At 38.9% G+C, this 19980-nt stretch overlaps 2 protein-coding genes across 6 annotated transcripts in view; both read right to left on the bottom strand.

Moving 5' to 3' along the window:
* Positions 1–3116: 3116 nt before the first annotated feature.
* LOC100564585 (retinol dehydrogenase 8) lies at positions 3117–13914 on the bottom strand. The gene is made up of 6 exons (XM_008109213.3): positions 13803–13914; positions 13143–13304; positions 9824–10003; positions 6988–7081; positions 5013–5196; positions 3117–4330 (listed from the first exon to the last, which is right to left on the bottom strand). Exons 1-6 carry the CDS (start codon positions 13897–13899, stop codon positions 4094–4096), a joined length of 954 nt encoding a protein of 317 aa, XP_008107420.3. The 5' UTR covers positions 13900–13914; the 3' UTR covers positions 3117–4093.
* Positions 13915–19030: 5116 nt separating this feature from the next.
* ccdc18 (coiled-coil domain containing 18) overlaps positions 19031–19980 on the bottom strand; it is a 45731-nt gene continuing 44781 nt past the window's right edge. For 4 of the 5 annotated variants that reach the window (XM_008109167.3, XM_062979534.1, XM_062979532.1 and 1 more), the window contains 2 exons: positions 19455–19920; positions 19031–19307 (listed from right to left, as the gene is read on the bottom strand). In XM_008109167.3, the coding sequence (XP_008107374.2) occupies positions 19480–19920 (441 nt within the window). In that variant the 3' untranslated portion in view covers positions 19031–19307; positions 19455–19479. Of the gene's footprint in view, positions 19308–19434; positions 19921–19980 lie in introns of all 5 variants that reach the window. The other variant, XM_062979533.1, reaches the window with a different exon arrangement.

The following is a 19980-nucleotide window of genomic DNA, read 5'->3' as shown; positions in this document are numbered from 1 at the left end:
TAAATAACGTGTTGTCGAAGGCTTTCATGGCCGGAATCACTGGGTTGCTGTCTGGCGATGTTCCAGAAGCATTCTCCCCTGGCGTTTCGCCCACATCTATGGCAGGCATCCTCAGAGGCTGTGAGGTCTGTTGGAAACTAGTCATGTGAGATTTCTATATCTGTGGAAAGTCAAGTTGAGAGAAAGAACTCATGTCTGTTGGAGACAAGTGCGAATGCTGCAATTAAACACGTTGATTGGGATTGAATAGCCTTTCAGCTTCAAAGCCTGGCTGCTTCCTGCCTGCTATAGATGTGTTATAGAGGATGCCTGCCATAGATGTGGACAAAAGTCAGTAGAGAATGCTTCTGGAACATGGCCATGCAGCCAGGAAAATTCACAGCAACCCAGGGATTCTGGTCATGAAAGCCTTTGGCAACATGTTACTTATATTTATCATGTCAGAAGTGGCCCGACATCAATAAAATGCAGGTTAAAACTAACAGGGTAGCATTAAAATTGGCAGAATGATTTTTAAAGGAAAAATACAAGTGTAGTATCCACGGCAGAGAGAACAGAGTAGAAATTCTCTGTTTTTCTTAGACTAAAAAAGTGGATTTAATGTATATAAGGGAAGATGCTAGAGCAGATCATTAAGGTGTCAGTCTGCAATTACTTAAAAGGGAATGATGCGATTACTCAAAGTCAACATGGATTTCTCAAAAACCATGCTGTGGATGTAGCATATCTTGAGTATAGTACGGCCTTTGACAAGGTCCCCCATGACTTTATGGCAAACAAACTAGTCAAATGTAGGCTAGGAAAAACTAATAGTAATAATACTTTATTTGTACCCTGCTCTATCTCCCCGAGGACTCAGGGTGATTAGATGGATCTGTAATTGGCTAGGTGAATTAATCCAAAGGGTGTTCACCAATGCTGCTTCTTCATCCTAGAAAGAAGTGATGGGTGGAGTACTGCAGTGTTCCGTCCTGGGCCCGGTTCTGTTCAACATCTTTATTAATGACTTAGATGAAGTTTAGAGGATGTGCTTATCAAGTTTGCAAATAACACAAAACCAGGAGGAATAGCTAATATTCCATACGACAGGATCAGAATTCAAAATGACAATGGATTAAGAGAGCTGGGCCAAAACTTAACAAAATTAATTTCAACAAGAACAAATGTTAAGACCCTACCCTTAGGCAGGAAAAATGAAATGCAAAGATACAGGATGGGTGATGCCTGGCTCGACAACAGGCCGTGTGAGTTAGTTCAGGTTGGATCATGAAGAGTAGATGTGCCAAGTCGCCCAGATCTATCAAGCCACGTAGGAGCCCTTGTGGCACAAACCAACCAACAAACATACGTACATACTTTGACTTTAATATACAGGCAGTCCACAAGTTATGATCAAGATAAGTTCTGCAGCTTTGGATAGCATAGTGAAGGGTGAACATCCCTGTGGTGTTTGTTTTGCTTTCTGTGCTCCTTTTCAGAAGATCTCACCTCACTTTCTGTCCCTGTGATAATTGGATTTTGAAAAATTGACTTGTTGTAGAAGCAAGGGTTGGTGCTAAAGCTTCAGTAGAGACACTTTTCCACATGATGACTCTCTCAGGAATGAATTCCCCTTCTGAGGGGTAGATTTCTCTCATTTCTTGTTGTCTCACCCCCATTCTTAACTATGAGTCATTTGTAAGTCAGTGATTTGTATCCCAGGGACTGCCTATATATTGATATTTCTAATACCAGTACATTTGGGCAAGGAACAAGATTTCATATGCATCACATTTGCATAGCATGAAAGTGGCCTTACACACAATATCTTAAATATTTTTGTCAAATTTTCACTTTATACACATAGCCTGAGGATATTTTTTTACACAATATTTGTAATACTTTCATGAATGAAAGACATTTTTTAGTGTTTCAAATTTCAGGATAAGAGGTACCATACCTCCAATTACCTTTATCTTTGACCTATGCCATTTTGGAGCTTCCTGACTGAAATGGTGGAAGTTGTGACATGGTTTTGTGCAGCACTAGGGAAGAGTTGCAACATCAGTCTACCTTTGCACATTATTTTAGAGATGAGTCTACTGAGGTCTCTGGAATGACATATATAATTGAAGCCAGCTTCAAAAGGCTCAAAGAAGCTTGCTTGTCAACAAACGAGGTTGTCCAGAAGAGGGCAGCAAAGATTATTGAGGCTTTCAGAACCAAGCCCTATGAGAAATCTTTGGCCTTCAGAAGAAAAGAGAGGGTGCATCTACACCAGGCATAGGAAAACCTCGGCCCTCCAGGTGTTTAGGACTTCAACTCCCACAATCCCTAGCAGCCTACCAACTTAGGAATTGTGGGAGTTGAAGTCCAAAACACCTGGAGGGCTAAAGCTTGTGCATGTTTGATCTACACTCTAGAATGAATATAGTTTCATACCATTTCAATTACCATGGCTCTGCTGTGGAATTGTGGGGGCTGTAGTTTTAAATGGCTATATTTGTTTTAATCATAATTATGTTTATGTTTTTATTACAGTGGCGTTGTATGTTTTTATGTTGGTATTGAATGCTTACCTATGTTGGAAATAGTCCTGAGTCCCTTCCAGGGAGACGGAGTGGTATATAAATAGTTTTATTGTCTGTTGTTGTTTTACATGCTATTTAGCCTTCTTTGCTAAATACTATAATGCTGAGCCTCATCAAACTATAATTCCTAGGATTCCATAGCAGCTAAAGTGGTGCTGAACTGCATTCATTATACAGTATAGATGCGCTCCAAGAGGTGATATGCTAAGATATTTTCAGGTATCTGATAGACTTACAGATGGAAAATGGAGCAGACATATTCCCTGTTGCTCTAGAGCAGGCCTCTTCAACGTGCAGCCCTCCAGCTGTCAGGGTCTCCAACTCCCAAAAGCCCTTTCCAGTTTGTTCAATGGTCAGGAATTCTGGAAGCTGAAATCCAAAATACCTGGAGGGCCGCAGACTTAAGAGGCCTGCTCTAGTGGTTAAGAGCAAAAAGATTAGATTCAAATTATGAGAAAGAAGATGGTAACTTAACATAAAGAAGAACTTCCTGGTGGTAAGAACTGTTTGGCAGTAGAAGAGACAACACATCACTCAGTACACATCTGTGAGTCAGTTTTTTATATCGTTTTGCTCTTCACCCTGCCTTATTGTATTATTGTCAAAAATAAAGAAGATGATTAAAAATGTGACACCCCCCCCCCCGAGCAGTTTTAAGAAAGTTATAATTAAATGTTATGCTTTGTTCTGACATTGTGTATTTTATTCGATCCTTATTGTCATGCACATCCCTCTTCTATGTTTCTAAAACAGCAGGTACATAACACATACCACAATTGTTTTATAGAAACAGTGGTCATAAGTATAACAATTAAAATTGAGTGAAGTTATTGGGCACACATTCTTCCCTATCACAAAATCGTGTTTAACAAAATCTGATAGGAAAAGTTTTCCTGGGGTGTATAAGTTGTTAGGAGAAATTAGTATATTCAAATGCTTTGCTAACTAAAAAATACCCCCTTGTTAACAAGATAGTTTTCTTTGAGATTTCAATAGGGAAGCATTCAGGTTACAATTATCCTTCCATAGGTTTTGACATTTGATAGAACAAACCAGGAAAGTCTTAACCATTTAATGGTCTTGCCTTGAGAAGTTATCTCAACCTTCATGCATTTTTTATTGAAGAAGCAAATTAAAGTTTATTTTAAAATACTGCTATTCAATTTACAAGTACTGTACATGAAATGCTTACTAAAAATGGCAGATTTGTGTTCATAAATTGAACTAAAATCAGAAAATGGTATTTTCTGGTGATGATGGGGCGTTGCTTAGTAAAGGAGTTAGGAATGTGTAATCTTTCAGTTATTAAAGGACTAAGACTCCTGACATGCCTCACAACTGACTATGCTGCTAGAGTATTGGAATCTAGCTGCATCTAAAGGGCTGCACCTTTCCCATTCATACTGAGATACTATATTTTGAAATAAAGATTGATTCAGAGACACTTCACATTATTTTAGGTTTCCCCCACCTCATTGACATACAAAGTAACAAGTGAAACATTTCAACATTGCAACATTTCTTCACTGGGAAGATCTTTCTCCCAAGTCAAAGCTTTTCCTGCTTTTCCATCTCAGCAATTTAATGAAGTTAAGACTTGCACTGAAAATTTTATCATGCTGAAAAACCAATTTGTAGAAGGTCTCGATTGGTAGGTCTCCATTAGGGTCAGCGTACTTCAGCGTTGTAATTGGAGTGTATAAAGTATTGGTCTGATGACGAAAGGGTGGATTTTCAGCCAGAATTATCTTCACTGTATGCTGTTGGGATGATAAACAAGAATAAGGAACCATACATTGTATTGCTAAACAGTACAAATCCTCACAACTGAGAATGCCTGCTATAGATGTGGGTGAAACATCAGGAGATAATGCTTATGGAATATGGCCATACAGCCCGGAAAACTCACTGCAACCCATACTAATGAACATTCCCCACATCGTTCCAGATTAAAATAAAAGTGTATAAATACAGGGAAAGGAAAACAGGAGATAGCTATTTGCTTTGTTACTGCTTTTTTTGGTTGCAAGAACATCATTCGCTTTGAGTTTGCTATGAAGCAGACAGGAAACTTTTGCAGCAATTCATTTTTTAATTGCTGAAAACATATTTGAAAAAAAACCACTATGAAGCCATTCATTGTTTGTTTGTTTTTTTGTTTTTTGAAAACTTGGAGAAGGTTACAATTCTAAATAAATTACAATGATCTTTGAGGATGTTACTGATATTTCTAAGAGAGAAAAACCTCCAAACGTAGTCCAGTGTGCAGGCTTTGCACTTGCCTGTGTCAATGAAAACACCCAGCTGTGCTGCAGAGCCAGAGACTTCATAGTTCCCAGCTGGGCAAGTACCCAGCTGGGCTTTGTATTGTTTTTGGTTAGCAGTAAGAATGCTGTGGCACCCTTTGCCCTTATATTCCATGGCATACTTTTAGCACATTACCTCTGCTATGTCTTCAGCACTTTGCCCCAGAGTCTGGAAAATTTGCTTGTAATTTTTCAGGTAAATATTTACAAACATATCAGCTGTTTCCTTATCTGCAGCCGAAAGATCCATTTTCATTCCATCTTCGAAAACCTTCCTTTCAAACTCTGTAACCACTGGCCCTGGTTCTATTAAAGAAAGACTTGGTATGGGGGAGAGAAAAAACCACACACAAAAAACCATTAATTTTGTTTAAGTTGTCTGCTAAATGCATAGCAAATTAGTGCATGGACCATGCTGTATGCCAACCCCCAATCCTGTACACTAGTATTCATAGAAAGTAACTGGTATGTAAAGAAAGCCATGACACTTGATTGGATCATGGAATCATATGGGGGTTTTTTCGTGTCAGGAACAACTTGAGAAACTGCAAGTCCAGTGTGACAGAATTGGCCATCTGTAAGGACGTTGCCCAGGGGGTGCCCAGATGTGTTACCATCCTGCTGGGAGGCTTCTCTCATGTCCCTGCAAGTTAGAGCTGACAGTCGGGAGCTCACTATGTCTTGCGGATTCGAACCAGCAACTTTTCGGTCAGCAGCCCTGCTGGCACAAGGGTTTAACCCATTGCGCCATCGGGGGCTCCTGAACCATATGGTGAGATAAAAGCTTGGAATAAAATGTTGTAGGTAAAGGTAATTGGCTTAGTATGCAAAAGCACTTGGGATGTTGATTTCTACTAAATAAGGCCACTGGCAGATCATTCTTGTTTCAGACTTTTGACCTGAACATCCTCATATTACTTACATTACGCTGGAGCCAGAAGAAGTTCCTTCCATCCAAATTTGGTGAATCCTATACAGTATTCTCCCTACATCTATTCATCAGTGCCCCTGATCTTTTGTTGCATCTTCAGGGTACTGATGTGGGCAAGTGGGGATAGAGGAGTCTATTTTTGTCACATATCTACATTTGGATCCAAATCTGCTTTATCTGATCAACATCTCCAAATACAGTGTACCAGCCTATCATGAGACAGCTGTTGGGTTTGGAATAAGTAGTTTACATTATGAGACAAGATCAAAGCTGTAATGTTTTTGTAAAGGCAGTTGTAAAGATTGTACTGCTTTTGGGGAGCTAAATGATAGATAGACATCAACAATGCTCACAGACAGTAATAAATTCCCAAGCATCAAAATTCTGAGCTTTAATGTTTGATAAATGCTATTTATGATTGAAAATGCCTTTTTTTAATAGATTAATTTTATTAATTACATGGTCTGTATGCCACCTTTTGCCCTTCAATTACTACTTAAGGTGGTTAACACCAAGTAATTAAAAGACAATTAAAACAACAGCAGACTTTGAGCAGCAGCTACATTACAGATAAAACAAGTCACTACTAATTTTAAAGGTTCCTCCAGTCTGTCTACAGAACTACAGGAAACACCATAAACCATACACACAAAATTAATTCCAAGCAGAACAATACGCTTTTGACTGGTGTCTATGGTAAAATGAAAGTAAGTAGTTCTCATGCAACAAGCCTTTCAGAGGGTTTTACAACTCCCATCAGCTTTGCTGAGGATGAACAATGATCAAGATTGTGAGAAAGGTAGCCCAAAATATTTGTGAAGCCAAAGGCTTTCTTCCATGAAAGGGGTCTACAGTGGCATCCTCCCAAGAGGAACAAAAGTCCATAGATGGACTGTATATATTTAGGGACTTACCAAAATATTACAAAAACATTCAAACTTTTGAGTTCCGCAGAACTCTTCTCCAGGTTTGAGGATTCAAAAAGCAGAGGTGGCGAAGAAACACAAATACAAAATGTTCAAGTGGTGTGGCCCTATGAGCTGTAGTTTCCAACTCAATATATAAGATTGACCAAATGAATTGGTAACCACGCTTTCTCTATGAAAACTGAAACAACTGGTCTCAAATCTCCATAATTTTTTTAAAAGTAGCATCTTAAACAAACGAGACTGGTACTTACTGCAGTTTAAACTTGAGTGCTTGTATGGCTAAACTTTCACAGAATCCTTCCACTGCAAATTTAGATGCGGCATACACATCATTGAACAGAATACCTTTAGATTGAAAACGGGGAAAAAAGAACATTAACAATCTGCCAATTTTATCCAATGTCTTGAATTTTTTTTAACAGGCAATTAAAAAGCAATTTTTAGAATGAAATCATCAGAGTAAAGGTTTCTATCTATAGAATGTAGTCAGATCAATATTTGTACAAGTTTACTTGTAACAAATGCTTCTTTCATGTAATTCTATACCAACAATAGTGAGAATGGTGAGAATTCAAACTCCTGGTGGCAATAGTATACTGGAAAGTATGTGGGAAGCTATTATGCTTATCATTGGGCAGGCATATATTTCCTAAAGGCACCAGATCACCTCTCATCTTGGAAGATAAGCAAGATCAGCCCTGGTCAGTTCTTGGATGAATACGAGGTGCTGTAGGCTATTCAGGTCTTCTCACAAAAAGAAAGCCATCTTCAACCTCAGCAACATGGAATGGATGAAGGATTGGGGGAAATCCAACCCCAAATAGGGAAACAAGTTGTCCAGGAACACCTGGCCGCTCTAAACGAATTCAAGTCCCCAGGGCCAGATCAGCTACATCCAAGAGTATTGAAGGAATTAGCGGAAGTTATTTCAGAACCACTGACAATTATCTTCGAGAGTTCTTGGAGAACGGGAGAAGTCCCAGCAGATTGGAGGAGGGCGAATGTGGTCCCTATCTTCAAGAAGGGAAAAAAGAACGACCCAAACAATTACCGTCCGGTCAGCCTCACATCAATACCAGGCAAGATTCTGGAAAAGATCATCAAGGAAGTGGTCTGCGAACACTTAGAAACAAATGCGGTCATTGCTAATAGTCAACACGGATTTACCAAAAAGAAGTCATGCCAGACTAATCTGATCTCTTTTTTCGATAGAGTTACGAGTTGGGTCGATACAGGGAATGCTGTGGATGTAGCATACCTGGATTTCAGTAAGGCCTTCGACAAAGTCCCCCACGACCTTCTGGCAAATAAACTAGTAAAATGTGGGCTAGACAAAACTACGGTTAGGTGGATCTGCAATTGGCTAAGCGAACGAACCCAAAGGGTGCTCACCAATGCGTCATCTTCATCATGGAAAGAAGTGACAAGTGGAGTGCCGCAGGGCTCCATCCTGGGCCCGGTTCTGTTCAACATCTTTATTAACGACTTAGACGAAGGGTTAGAAGGCACGATCATCAAGTTTTCAGACGACACAAAACTGGGAGGGATAGCCAACACTCCAGAAGACAGGAGCAGAATTCAAAACGATCTTGACAGACTAGAGAGATGGGCCGAAACTAACAAAATGAAGTTCAACAGGGACAAATGCAAGATACTTCATTTCGGCAGAAAAAATGGAAATCAAAGATACAGAATGGGGGACGCCTGGCTTGACAGCAGTGTGTGCGAAAAAGACCTTGAAGTCCTCGTGGACAACAAGTTAAACATGAGCCAACAATGTGATGCAGCAGCTAAAAAAGCCAACGGGATTCTGGCCTGCATCAATAGGGGTATAGTGTCTAGATCCAGGGAAGTCATGCTCCCCCTCTATTCTGCCTTGGTCAGACCACACCTGGAATACTGTGTCCAATTTTGGGCACCACAGTTGAAGGGAGATGTTGACAAGCTGGAAAGCGTCCAGAGGAGGGCGACGAAAATGATTAAGGGTCTGGAGAACAAGCCCTATGAGGAGCGGCTTAAAGAGCTTGGCATGTTTAGCCTGCAGAAGAGAAGGCTGAGAGGAGACATGATAGCCATGTACAAATACGTGAAGGGAAGTCATAGGGAGGAGGGAGCAAGCTTGTTTTCTGCTGCCCTGCAGACTAGGACACGGAACAATGGCTTCAAACTACAGGAAAGGAGATTCCACCTGAACATCAGGAAGAACTTCCTCACTGTGAGGGCTGTTCGACAGTGGAACTCTCTCCCCCGGGCTGTGGTGGAGGCTCCTTCCTTGGAGGCTTTTAAGCAGAGGCTGGATGGCCATCTGTCGGGGGTGCTTTGAATGCGATTTCCTGCTCTTGGCAGGGGGTTGGACTGGATGGCCCATGAGGTCTCTTCCAACTCTACTATTCTATGATTCTATGATATTTCAAAGGACGAAACTGGCAAGTGTTCCTTGCCCATGAAATGAAATTCATGGAATCGCCATAAATCAACAGGCAATCTAGCCAGGTATACTAAGGCTGGGTGGTACAGTTTACTAAATAATCTGCTACTATATATTTTAATATAGAAAAAAGAAATAGCTACATAATTTTTTGCACTTTAAAATTTTCTATTATTTGTTTTTTAAAAAGAAAAATAAGTTTGACAAGAATAGCAGAAAATTCCTATCAAAATATTACTACAAATGCCTTTTGAAAGATATGAGAAATTGTTAATTTGTAACATCATTTTAAAAATGTCAGTCCTACTAACTGTATTACTTTAACTTCTTATCCCGGCTCAAAACAGACAACTATGAGACCTGTAACATGTACCATACAAACTTCAGTTCTCTTGTTAGCAAATCTTGTTTAATAAGTGTTTAACCACTTACAATCATTTCATTGTTTACATTGTGTTCCCTTGAGATCTTTACATAGGAGAGTCTAAAATTTTTATAGTAGCATATCGTAAATAAGGTTGCTGTGCAGGTAGAATTATCTTTAGGAAATTTGAAAAAGAGCAGTGAAGATACTAGTGATACAATGGTAATGTCTCAAAAGAACCATTTGACCAAGAAGCATAACTGCAGTAAGCAACTGTTACATAACATAATTGTACCTTGGACCCCCATGACGCTGCTAATAATAACAATATGGCCACTCCTTCTTTTCTTCATGTCAGGTAAAACCTCCTTTAGCAGCCGGACCAGTCCAAAGAAGTTTGTATCCATCACATTTTGCATCTCGTCGATAGTTTGGCACTCAATTGGCCCAATGAGTCCCACACCAGCATTGTTAACTGTACAAACGGAAGAAACTTTTGGAATTCTGTTCAAGCCTTGCCTGATTGGACTCAGACAAAAAAAGGATTTAGATATATAAATGAATGCATTAATGATAATGTTATGTTATTGCTTGCATTTATTATCCAATGACTATTTGATGATGTGATGAGCAGTCAGCTTGGAATACTTATTTCTATTTTTGCAAAGAACATAAAGACATACTATAGGCAGAGAAGGCATCAAGTTCCACCTGGATAAAACCACTGTATACTCCATCCTCCTTCTCCAAAGAGTCACTGCAATCCCCACCATGGCCACTGCATGACGTATGCAGAACAGGTTGAGAGATGAAATGGAGAAACATCAAGCTATGTGCTGATAGTATAGCTCAGTGTTCCTAACCTGTGGGTCCCCAGGTGTTTTGGCTAACAACTTCCAGAAATCTCAGCTAGTTTACCAGCTGTTCAGATTTCTAGGAGCTGAAGGCCAAAACATCTGGGGACTCACAAGTTGAGAACCACTGGTATAGCTGGATGCAGAATGACGGCATCATACACCCTCTAACTATCCTCATTTGGTAGAGACAGTCACGATAGATCCTCTGTAGTCCCACTTTTTCAGCTGCTTTTAAAATGTCCTGGTTTCTCCCTCCTCTCCTCATTTGCTTCAGTTTAGTTCCACTGCTACAAACTGATCTCAAAATGCAAAAGTAATTTGCACTCAGTTAACTCAGTGAGAGGACAGAAAAAGAGGGGGTAGAATCTCAGTCATTCTTATAGACACAGTTTCTCCTAGCTTAAGTGTCCTTCTTCATTAATCTTTGCTATCTTGACCTCACCATGAGGTTGTTTGGCCACACACATCCTGATTTTCAACTGTGAAATAATATTGGAGGTTATGATGCCATCTTCTCAAACAAATGGAAGACTCCCCAAGAAGTCCCAGTCATAGTTGAGTCCATTTATAGGCACATACAGAGGCTTCGCCAAGCCCATTTTCCATCAGCTACATGAGACGAGTGGGTTTTGGAGAGGTTGAGGATTATTACATGAGGAAAGTGGTAAAGGGTTATTACATGGCAAAGAAATGCACCAGCATTAGACTGACATATGCTACTAACAGGATGATGGCGCAGGCTATGGGCCAGGCTGTGGCACAGGCTGTTGAGCAACCAGCTGCAACAAATCACTCTGACTAAAAAGTCATGAGTTCGAGGCCAGCTCGGAGCCCCGTGTTTGTCTTGTCTTTGTTCTATGTTAAGGCATTGAATGTTTGCCTTATATGTGTAATGTGATCTGCCCTGAGTCCCCTTCGGGGTGAGAAGGGCGGAATATAAATACTGTAAATAAATAAATAAAATAAATATATTTCTTACTTGCCTCTAACAATGAATTGGGGTGGAGTAGGACAGATTAAAATACAGCAATATATAAGATGCATCCCAGCCATAATCTTATGGAAAGCAGTAAAAATACAATAATGAATAAATTACTGGTAGTTTTTGCCCTTCCGTGTTATACCAAATCTGCTTCTGGTGCAGACACCACGCTCTGTCTTATGTGGCCCTTTCTGCCATCTTTTAACCATGTTTGGATCTGGAGGAAATGCAGTGGTAGAACAGACAACTGTAAAAACTCTGCCTTCACTGAAACAGATTGGAATAAAAAGCTGAAGTCCAGTTCGCTCAGATATTGAACATTTGAAACAGTTTCCATAGGAATTCACTCATACAGAATTAAGAAAATGCTGAGAGACATAAGAATATACATCATGAAAGGAATGCACTTTTTCTTCATGTCAGGAGTGACTTGAGAAACTGCAAGTCACTTCTGGTGTGAGAGAACTGGCCATCTGCAAGACGGTTGCCCAGTGGATGTCTGGATGTTTGGATGTTTTTACCATCCTTGTGGGAGGCATTTCTCATGTCCCCACATGGAGCTGGAGCTGATAGAGGAAGCTCACCCGCGCTCTCCCTGAGTTGGATTCAAACCGGCAACCTTCAGATCAGCAACTCAACCTTCAAGTCATCAGTCCTGCCAACACAAGGGTTTAAACCACTGCGCCACTGAAATAAAAGGCACTTTCAAATTCTGCTTTTTTCATACCACCATCCTTCCTTAGTAATGAAACTGCAGGGAGGTGGAGAATTCTTTAAATGTCCCTGTCTACTTGTAAGCCTCCTTGTATTTTATCACTACTTCTGCCATTTTTTTTCTTTCTTAACAAAGTCTAGTATAAAGAAAAATGTATTCAGAGTGTGTTTCAAATGTCAGAACCAGGAACCTTCTATTTAGAAGAACTCACAGATAGTTTAAGGTATGTATCAATACCACAGTGCAAATGAAGGCAGTATCTTAAGATGTAATATACTACTTTAAAAAGTCAATATGGTTGAATAAAACATTATTTAGGGAATGTAGCTTTCTGAGAGGCAAGGTAAAAGGTAAAGGTTTTCCCCTGACATTAAATCTAGTCGTGTCCGACTCTGGGGGTTGGTGCTCATCTCCATTTCTAAGCCAAAGAACCGGCATTGTCCATAGACACCTCCAAGGCCATGTGGCCAGGATGACTGCATGGAACGGCGTTACCTTCCCATCGGAGCAGAACCTATTAATCTCACATTTGCATGTTTTCGAACTGCTAGGTTGGCAGAAGCTGGGGCTAACTGTGGGAGCTCATGCCGCTCCCCGAATTAGTCTTCCCGGGAGACTAATCATTAATAACTTATCACATTCTGCTTTAACACATGTGCATAGTGTCTTTCTATACTGCACTTTATTCCATTCCTTTTGTCGGACATAGAGCACTTTATCTGGATAATAGTTCCGGGTCCTATCTCTCCCCCAGTTACATTTCACACCATATGTACTTTCTCTGGCCCAGTTCTTTTTTAGGAGCCTACCCAGGATTTTATCCAAGTATGTTTTACCGTATATGTGACCTTATATGTTTTATTGATTTGTTTTTATATTGTTGGGTTTTTATATTGTTTGTATATTGTCTGTAACCACCTGGCCCTGGCCCCATGTAAGCCGCCCTGAGTCCCTTCGGGGAGATGGGGCAGGGTATAAAAATAAAGTTATTATTATTATTATTATTATTATTATTATTATTATTATTATTATTATTATTCCAGCTATATTAATTACTTGCCTAGGATATCAATTCTTCTATCTGGGATGTTGCTGATACACATTTTAATGGAATCTTCATTGCAAACATCCAGTTGCATAATCTCCATTGTGTTGCCAATAGTCCTGCCTGCAGCTTCTACAAGGTGGTCCTTTTTATCCAAGTTTCGCATTGTAGCATAGACTGAAACAAAGAAAACATTTCAAACAGAGGGCTTCACCTGAGAGCAATATAAAAAATAGAATATCAGTTATTACGTATCTAAGATCCCATCACCTAAGGTTCTAAAAATCAAAAAGGATTTTCAATTTGAAAGAGGACATGTTTTGAAAAAAAGGAATGAAAGCCGACATGACCACAGCTAGGTGAAATCAGTTGGCTGCTAAGTTAATTGCCAGTACGCTATTGCTCCAGAAGGAAGTCTCATTTAGCCTAAGAAGATGTGTTTCTAGATGGTGCAGCATAAAGTAGTATGAAACAAAACTTCTATCATACGTCAGAGGATGTGCAAAAGGCTGTTGTTGGACGGCAACTTCCATCACACTTTACCAACAAACCAAATAGTGAGGGACATTTCGTTTTAATCTGAAAGGAAATGCCTCTTTCCACTATAGGAAATGTTCAGCAATGGAAGAAAAAACTGGAAATACAAAATAACAATGTTAAAAATGCAAGTGTTACCTTTGAATCTTTTCTGTTCATCTGCGGCCATTTTTACGGCCAAAGCCATCCCGATTCCCGAGGAGCAACCTGTGATGAGGACTGTTTTTTGAGCCATTGTGGGAGCTGGTAGCAGGCACACAAGCACACTCCTTTTGAATAGTTTGTGGAAAGCTTTGCTGTCGACAGAACAATAACTTAATTCTGCCATGCCGGAAATGTTTTTATCCATGGGTTTGTTAGGAGTCAGCATATCTAAAGATACATACCTGGGCATTACAGAGCTAAGAGGATAACCTCCATATGGACAAACTAAAAGTATAGACTTATGAATGGTTATATAATCATATATATAATTGGATTAATAACTGTGCATTGTAAGCAGATTTGAGTCAGATTTTTAAAAACAACAAAATAAAGTGGGAGAAATGTCCTATCACTAATGAAGGAAGCTTATTGGGAGCAGAAGCAATATGCCATATATAATGTTGCCTGTGTGCATATGTTTTCAGATGATGTGGCATAGAATTCTTTATTCAGGGTTTAGCCATAGAGCTCACTTTTAAAAATGTTTAAATGCAAAGTAGACTTGGTATGAAGGTAATTACTAATCACAACCCAGGGAGGCTGTGGGCAACTGAATGTTGCCTCTGAGAGATTCAGACAGGGGTTGAACTGGCACTAACAAGGTTTGAAGTTGGCACAGCAAGGGTTTTAAGCTGATAGAGACAGGATTTTGTATTTGAGGAGGAAAGAACTGCCAATGACTTCGGGGAGCTAAAAAATTAGAATACTGGGGATTCATACAAATATTGTTCCATTGTGTTTAATAAACTCATTTTTGTTGTTGTTTGAAAACTGCCTCTGGCTGTCTATCAAGCATGAATTGGAGTCAATCCATGCATAACAAAACTAAAGAAACCACACAGCCATAAGTTCACAATTAAGGGACACCCTGAGGATTAATAACCCAATCCAAAAGGGAATAATTGGGGGACCAAGGTCAAGGTGAATAGAAGGATTCCTAGAGGTTGTAGTTTTTGGAGCCAACTTGGATGAAGGGATCAGTCACTGGCAGACAAGATCGCAACTTACATAACTAATAATTTGGAGTCATTGACTGGAGATATGTTTTTTTATAGAAAGACGTTTTAATATGTATCTTTTATAGAACTACATTTTAATATGTGTGTTTATAGAATTTTTGCAATGTTTGTGTGTTTTGATTGTGATGTGACCTACCTCAAGCCACAAGGAGAGGCGGGTAAGAAATAAAATTATTATTATAAAATTATTATCATTCTTATAATTCTCAGTCAGTAAAACAGTGTTGAATTAAGATATTACAGTGCGCAAGTATAAGCACAAGATAATTTCTATTCTATATTGCCTGGGCTGTCAGCTAAATACAGGAAAGTGAATAGTATTTTCAACTACACCTGTGGGGCATAAGCTAAATTTAAAAGGTTCAATACAGTTTGGGTGGTACCTATAGCTCTTATCCTCCAACAGAGAGACTAGACAGGAACCACAGGATGAATAAACCCCATACTGGTCCCAGCATCTGCTCATTAAAGTTATTGCTCCCTCTGTCTAAATACGGCAAGTCGCTTCTGGTGTGAAATAATCAGCCGTCTACAAAGATGTTTCCCAGGGGACACCCGGATGTGTTACTTGGGAGGCTTCTCTCCTCTTAAGAAATGGAGCTACAAAGTAGAGTCCACCACATGCGAGTGTAGATAAGAGCAAACCACAGACCAGCTATTACAATGCAGTCTTGAGCCCTGCCACATGCACAGTGGAGGGCCTTCTTACAGCGGCACCAGAGGCACTCCAAGTGGCCAGCTTTTGGTCAAAGGACATTTAGCATAATGCCAAGTTTTTAACTTTGTTTTGGGGTTTTTTTTAATACATTATAGCTGTATTCTCAATTTGCTTTTGACACTATAAATAAATACTGTCTAAATGGTAGGCTAGAGGTGTAGTAAGAAAGTACTTCTTAATAGATCATACTTCCAGAATTTGGTACTAGATGTAGGGATTATTCTAGTTTAATTGAAATAGACATATTTCTGAGTAAGGATGTATCAACAACAATTGCTCAAGGTCAGCAACAATCAATAGCCAAAATAAAATTTCTGGACCCCCAGTTACGATAGACACTGAATAGATGGAACATATCTAGGCGTTGATTTACCAGGTTTCAGTAGATTTGATGTATTAATTTAGTTGGATCCAGTAACTGCATTTATTTATTTATTACAATATTTATATCCCGCCCTTCTCACCCAGAAGGGTACTCAGGGTGGCTTACAATAAAACACATATATAAAATTGTACAATACATTGTGAATCAATTAAAAAGTTATTAAATTACATCAGACATTCATAAAACACTTATAAAATACAGATAGGCATGTTCGAGTCTAAAAGACTGGGTCTGTCAATTGAGTTCCAGTGTAGTCTTGGGCATCATGTGTTAGCAGGTGGTCATAATTATTAAATTAAATTGATTGGTTTGCATTTAATAGGTATTTATTAACACCATACATAGTTTAATATGAAGCTTTTGGGCTTCTAAAGATATCTGGATAGTCACAATTAGAAACTAAAATCTAGGATTATAATTCATCTAGTCCACCAAAAATCATGTCTGACCAAAAAATTTATTGACCAGTGTTTTTAGTGGGACGCAGTCTGAGGTCTCCAATCTTTACAGCTTTCATCACACTTATTCAGAATTTGAAAAGGTAAATGATAATGGGTTTTGTTATTCAGCAACACTTGGGGACCCCATTTGGGAACCCCTGGACTACATGAACCTCCAGTCTAACCCAGGAAGACAATTATTACGGGTCTATATATTAGATTAGGTTTCACCTGGGAATGCATTTCATAAAAAAGAAAATATGCTAATGCTTAGGCAGAGTATATTTCACTCATTTAAGCATTTAGAAATAAAGATGTCTAATTTTTGGTATGAGTCTGAGGACAGATATGTCACTGACAGTGATATAGGATGCCATTAGCTCAAGATATATGCATTAAGGAAATAATAATGATCAGAAAATACGGGCCTTGAAACTGACCTTTCTAAAAATAGAAAAAAAACTTGGAAAGTCACCACAAAAGAAAAGCAGCATAGGCATACTGGGTATACATTTCAAAGCAACAGTAACACAAAGTCCAAGAAATAGGTGTCATTCTCAAGTCTACTTAAATCAGTCATATTGTACATTTGGCAACTGAAAAACAGCAATAAGAACATTGACTTCTCTCTCTTATACAACAGGGAATGGGGCAGGGGAGCGGACGCACAACACTGCAAAGACTGTAACCAACTAGCATGAGCACTGAGTCAACCTTACAGGTTTCACTAAATTCTGCAAATGCCTATACATCACAAGTTACCTGAATCCTCAAGCCTGGATTATCAGTTGTTCAAATGGTAAAATTTCATACTAGCGTAGGGTTCAATGCTGAAGGAAAAAGGAGTAGCATAGTTCCTATTCTTCTGCAGTCATATATTTTAATCTCCCAGTGTTTCCATTATTATCATTTTGCACACTATTTGAACAACTGAGAAAACATATACGTGATTAGGCTCATTGAAGTGGCAGCATTGGCAACTATGGATTCACATGGGATGTTTTTTATACTGTTATACTTTGTGTTTTATTATTCACTCATTGATTCCTTCAATTTGTCTGCCCCACTCCTAGAATGGGCATGGAGGGAGTGGATACTTTTGGAACGATTTTATTTATTGCTCCAACCACTTTTATCCATTTTGGGACGAATTCCAATTTAGCAAGCATCACTCTTAAACTACTCAGTCAAAGCCACAATGACTTAATTGTATCAATTCTCATTAGAAATACAGGGAGCTCAGGAAAAACTGAAGAAGGGGGTGGGAATGACCCAGATTTTTGCATGGCACTTTATACAATGTTTGGGAAAGTTTGGCAGTGTTGGTTTGTAGAATTCAGGCTTGGTCCGCTTTCGGACCCATTTATATTTTGATAAATGAGTTAGTTTTTTTTTCTATCAGTGTTTTTTATTGCCCATTTTTCACACCAGTGCATAGTAAACAGAGGTATTTGGCACAGTTCCCCCTCATTTTGGTATTCAATAACTTACTTTTACACTTGAGGCTCTTAACTAGTTTGTTCATAGATCTGGGTTTTAAGATCTGCCCTACTGGGTACAGATCTCAAAAGCATCAGCTATTTTTGCTTCACTTAATAATCATTATAGTGCTGCACCAAGGAAAGTCTAGGCAAATAATACAGTAACTCTTTCAGCAATAGCATGCATATCCTAAGCTATTGTCCATCCTTTTTGACCCATTGCTAAGTATCTTCACCAGGGCCATATCAGACTTGGTACATCACCACAATAAACAGCTAAAAATAAGTATTTATTGGTGGACTTCAAGTATATGGCCTTCCCCCAATATATTATTCCATTAGCCAGCATTAATAAAAACCTGCAGACTCTAAATGAGTGGTTCCCAACCTGTGGGTCCCCAGGTGTTTTGGTCTTCAACTCCCAGAAATCCTAACAGCTAGTAAACTGGTTAGGATTTCTGAGAGTTGTAGGCCAAAACACCTGGGGAACCACAGGTTGAGAATCACTGCTCTAAACTGTGAGAATGTCAGCAATTATCTCTATGATCCAGTTTAGGAACCCTACATTTTCCTATAAAAGACAGTACTCAGCAGTAGTTCTTCCAATCTAGCATGATCAAGAAATAGAGCTCGGGAAGTCTATGGACATAAATAGGTCCCAAAACAATTCACAATTATATGGTTATCAAGGGCAGATTCTAAAAGTCAAACAATAAAACCATTCCTTCTATTTCTACACACACACACACACACACACACACACACACACACACACACACACACACATATATGAATGACGTGTCCCTTCGGGGAGATAGGGCAAAATAGATATAAAGTTGTTGTTGTTGTTATTAAGCATTGCTATTTACTTCTCTTAAGAAAGGTCTAATTCCACTGTAGGCAGAAAAACTGTTCTAAATTTTTGAATGAACTAGTTTTCAGACATTGATAATAGGAGATAACATGAGCTCCTGCACACACACAAAGCGCTCAATCCCCCTGCTAAATCCTAGTTTATGGTAGCCTCTTCCCTCATTTATTTACATTTAAACATATGTGCACACAGATACAAATGATTTTGTAGAGCGTGTTTTAGTATGACAAAGTTATGAAGCAACATAATTTGTATAGTTTGTTTATTAAGTCTGATTGAAGAAACAAAATATTAGAAAAATAAATTAAAAAAACAGGATATCTTTAAAGCAACTATATTCCTGTACAATTACCTTTAAGGTAATCATTATAAAAATTCAATTGAGAAAATTAGAAGGGGCTAAGGAGTCATAAATCTCTCAACTATATACAGTTTCTATAAAATATCTTCTTGACTGCAATTCCAACAATTCCACTATACACAGCTGCTTGCTAGCATGCTGGTTCTTCATAATCTTCATTCCTGAAAGACATATTAATTGAAGTTAATGCAAATTCACAGCCCAACAAAACTGTTTTTGGTGTCTTGGTTTTAAACTTTAAAAATGCTTAATTGTTTCTAATTGTCTGTTTTCAATTTATAGACATACCAGAGTTAAGTAGTACATACTTGATTTTTCCCCATCAGATGAAAATTAGAGGGATGAACTTTCAGAAGTCTTCATTTCCTTGTTGATATATTTTAGCATCCCACTAAGAGTTTGGAAGTCATTGCTGTCACTAGACACATCTCCATCTACTATATGTGTCAAAGGATCAAAAGATGATTCATTCAGACCATTTGGTGAAGCATGAGTTATGTCTTTTGACTTCCCAAAAATAGCAGAAGAGTCTAATGTCATCTGCTTCAGATCTAACACGTTCCCGCTGTTTTTGAAGCTTGGATCACTGATGCTTGTAGAGCGATGCAAGTTTCTTTGAGTAGAGAAAGAAATCCGAGAATACTTGGCAAAGTCCAATTCTGCATCATCAAGCCATTGATGAGTAGATACATCTTGAGGGACGGATAAGTGCTTTGTGGATTCTCTTTTGCCAAGACCTGCAACTCTAGTTTTTAGTCTTGTTACTTCTGATTCCTAAAGTGGAACCAGGAAAGGGGGGGGGGGGAAAGGTCAATAGAAATTATAGAGTTATAC

Source organism: Anolis carolinensis, chromosome 4, assembly GCF_035594765.1.
Source record: "Anolis carolinensis isolate JA03-04 chromosome 4, rAnoCar3.1.pri, whole genome shotgun sequence".
Lineage (NCBI taxonomy): Eukaryota > Metazoa > Chordata > Lepidosauria > Squamata > Dactyloidae > Anolis > Anolis carolinensis.
Note: the sequence above shows the minus strand (reverse complement) of the source record. Positions and strands in the feature narration are given on the sequence as shown.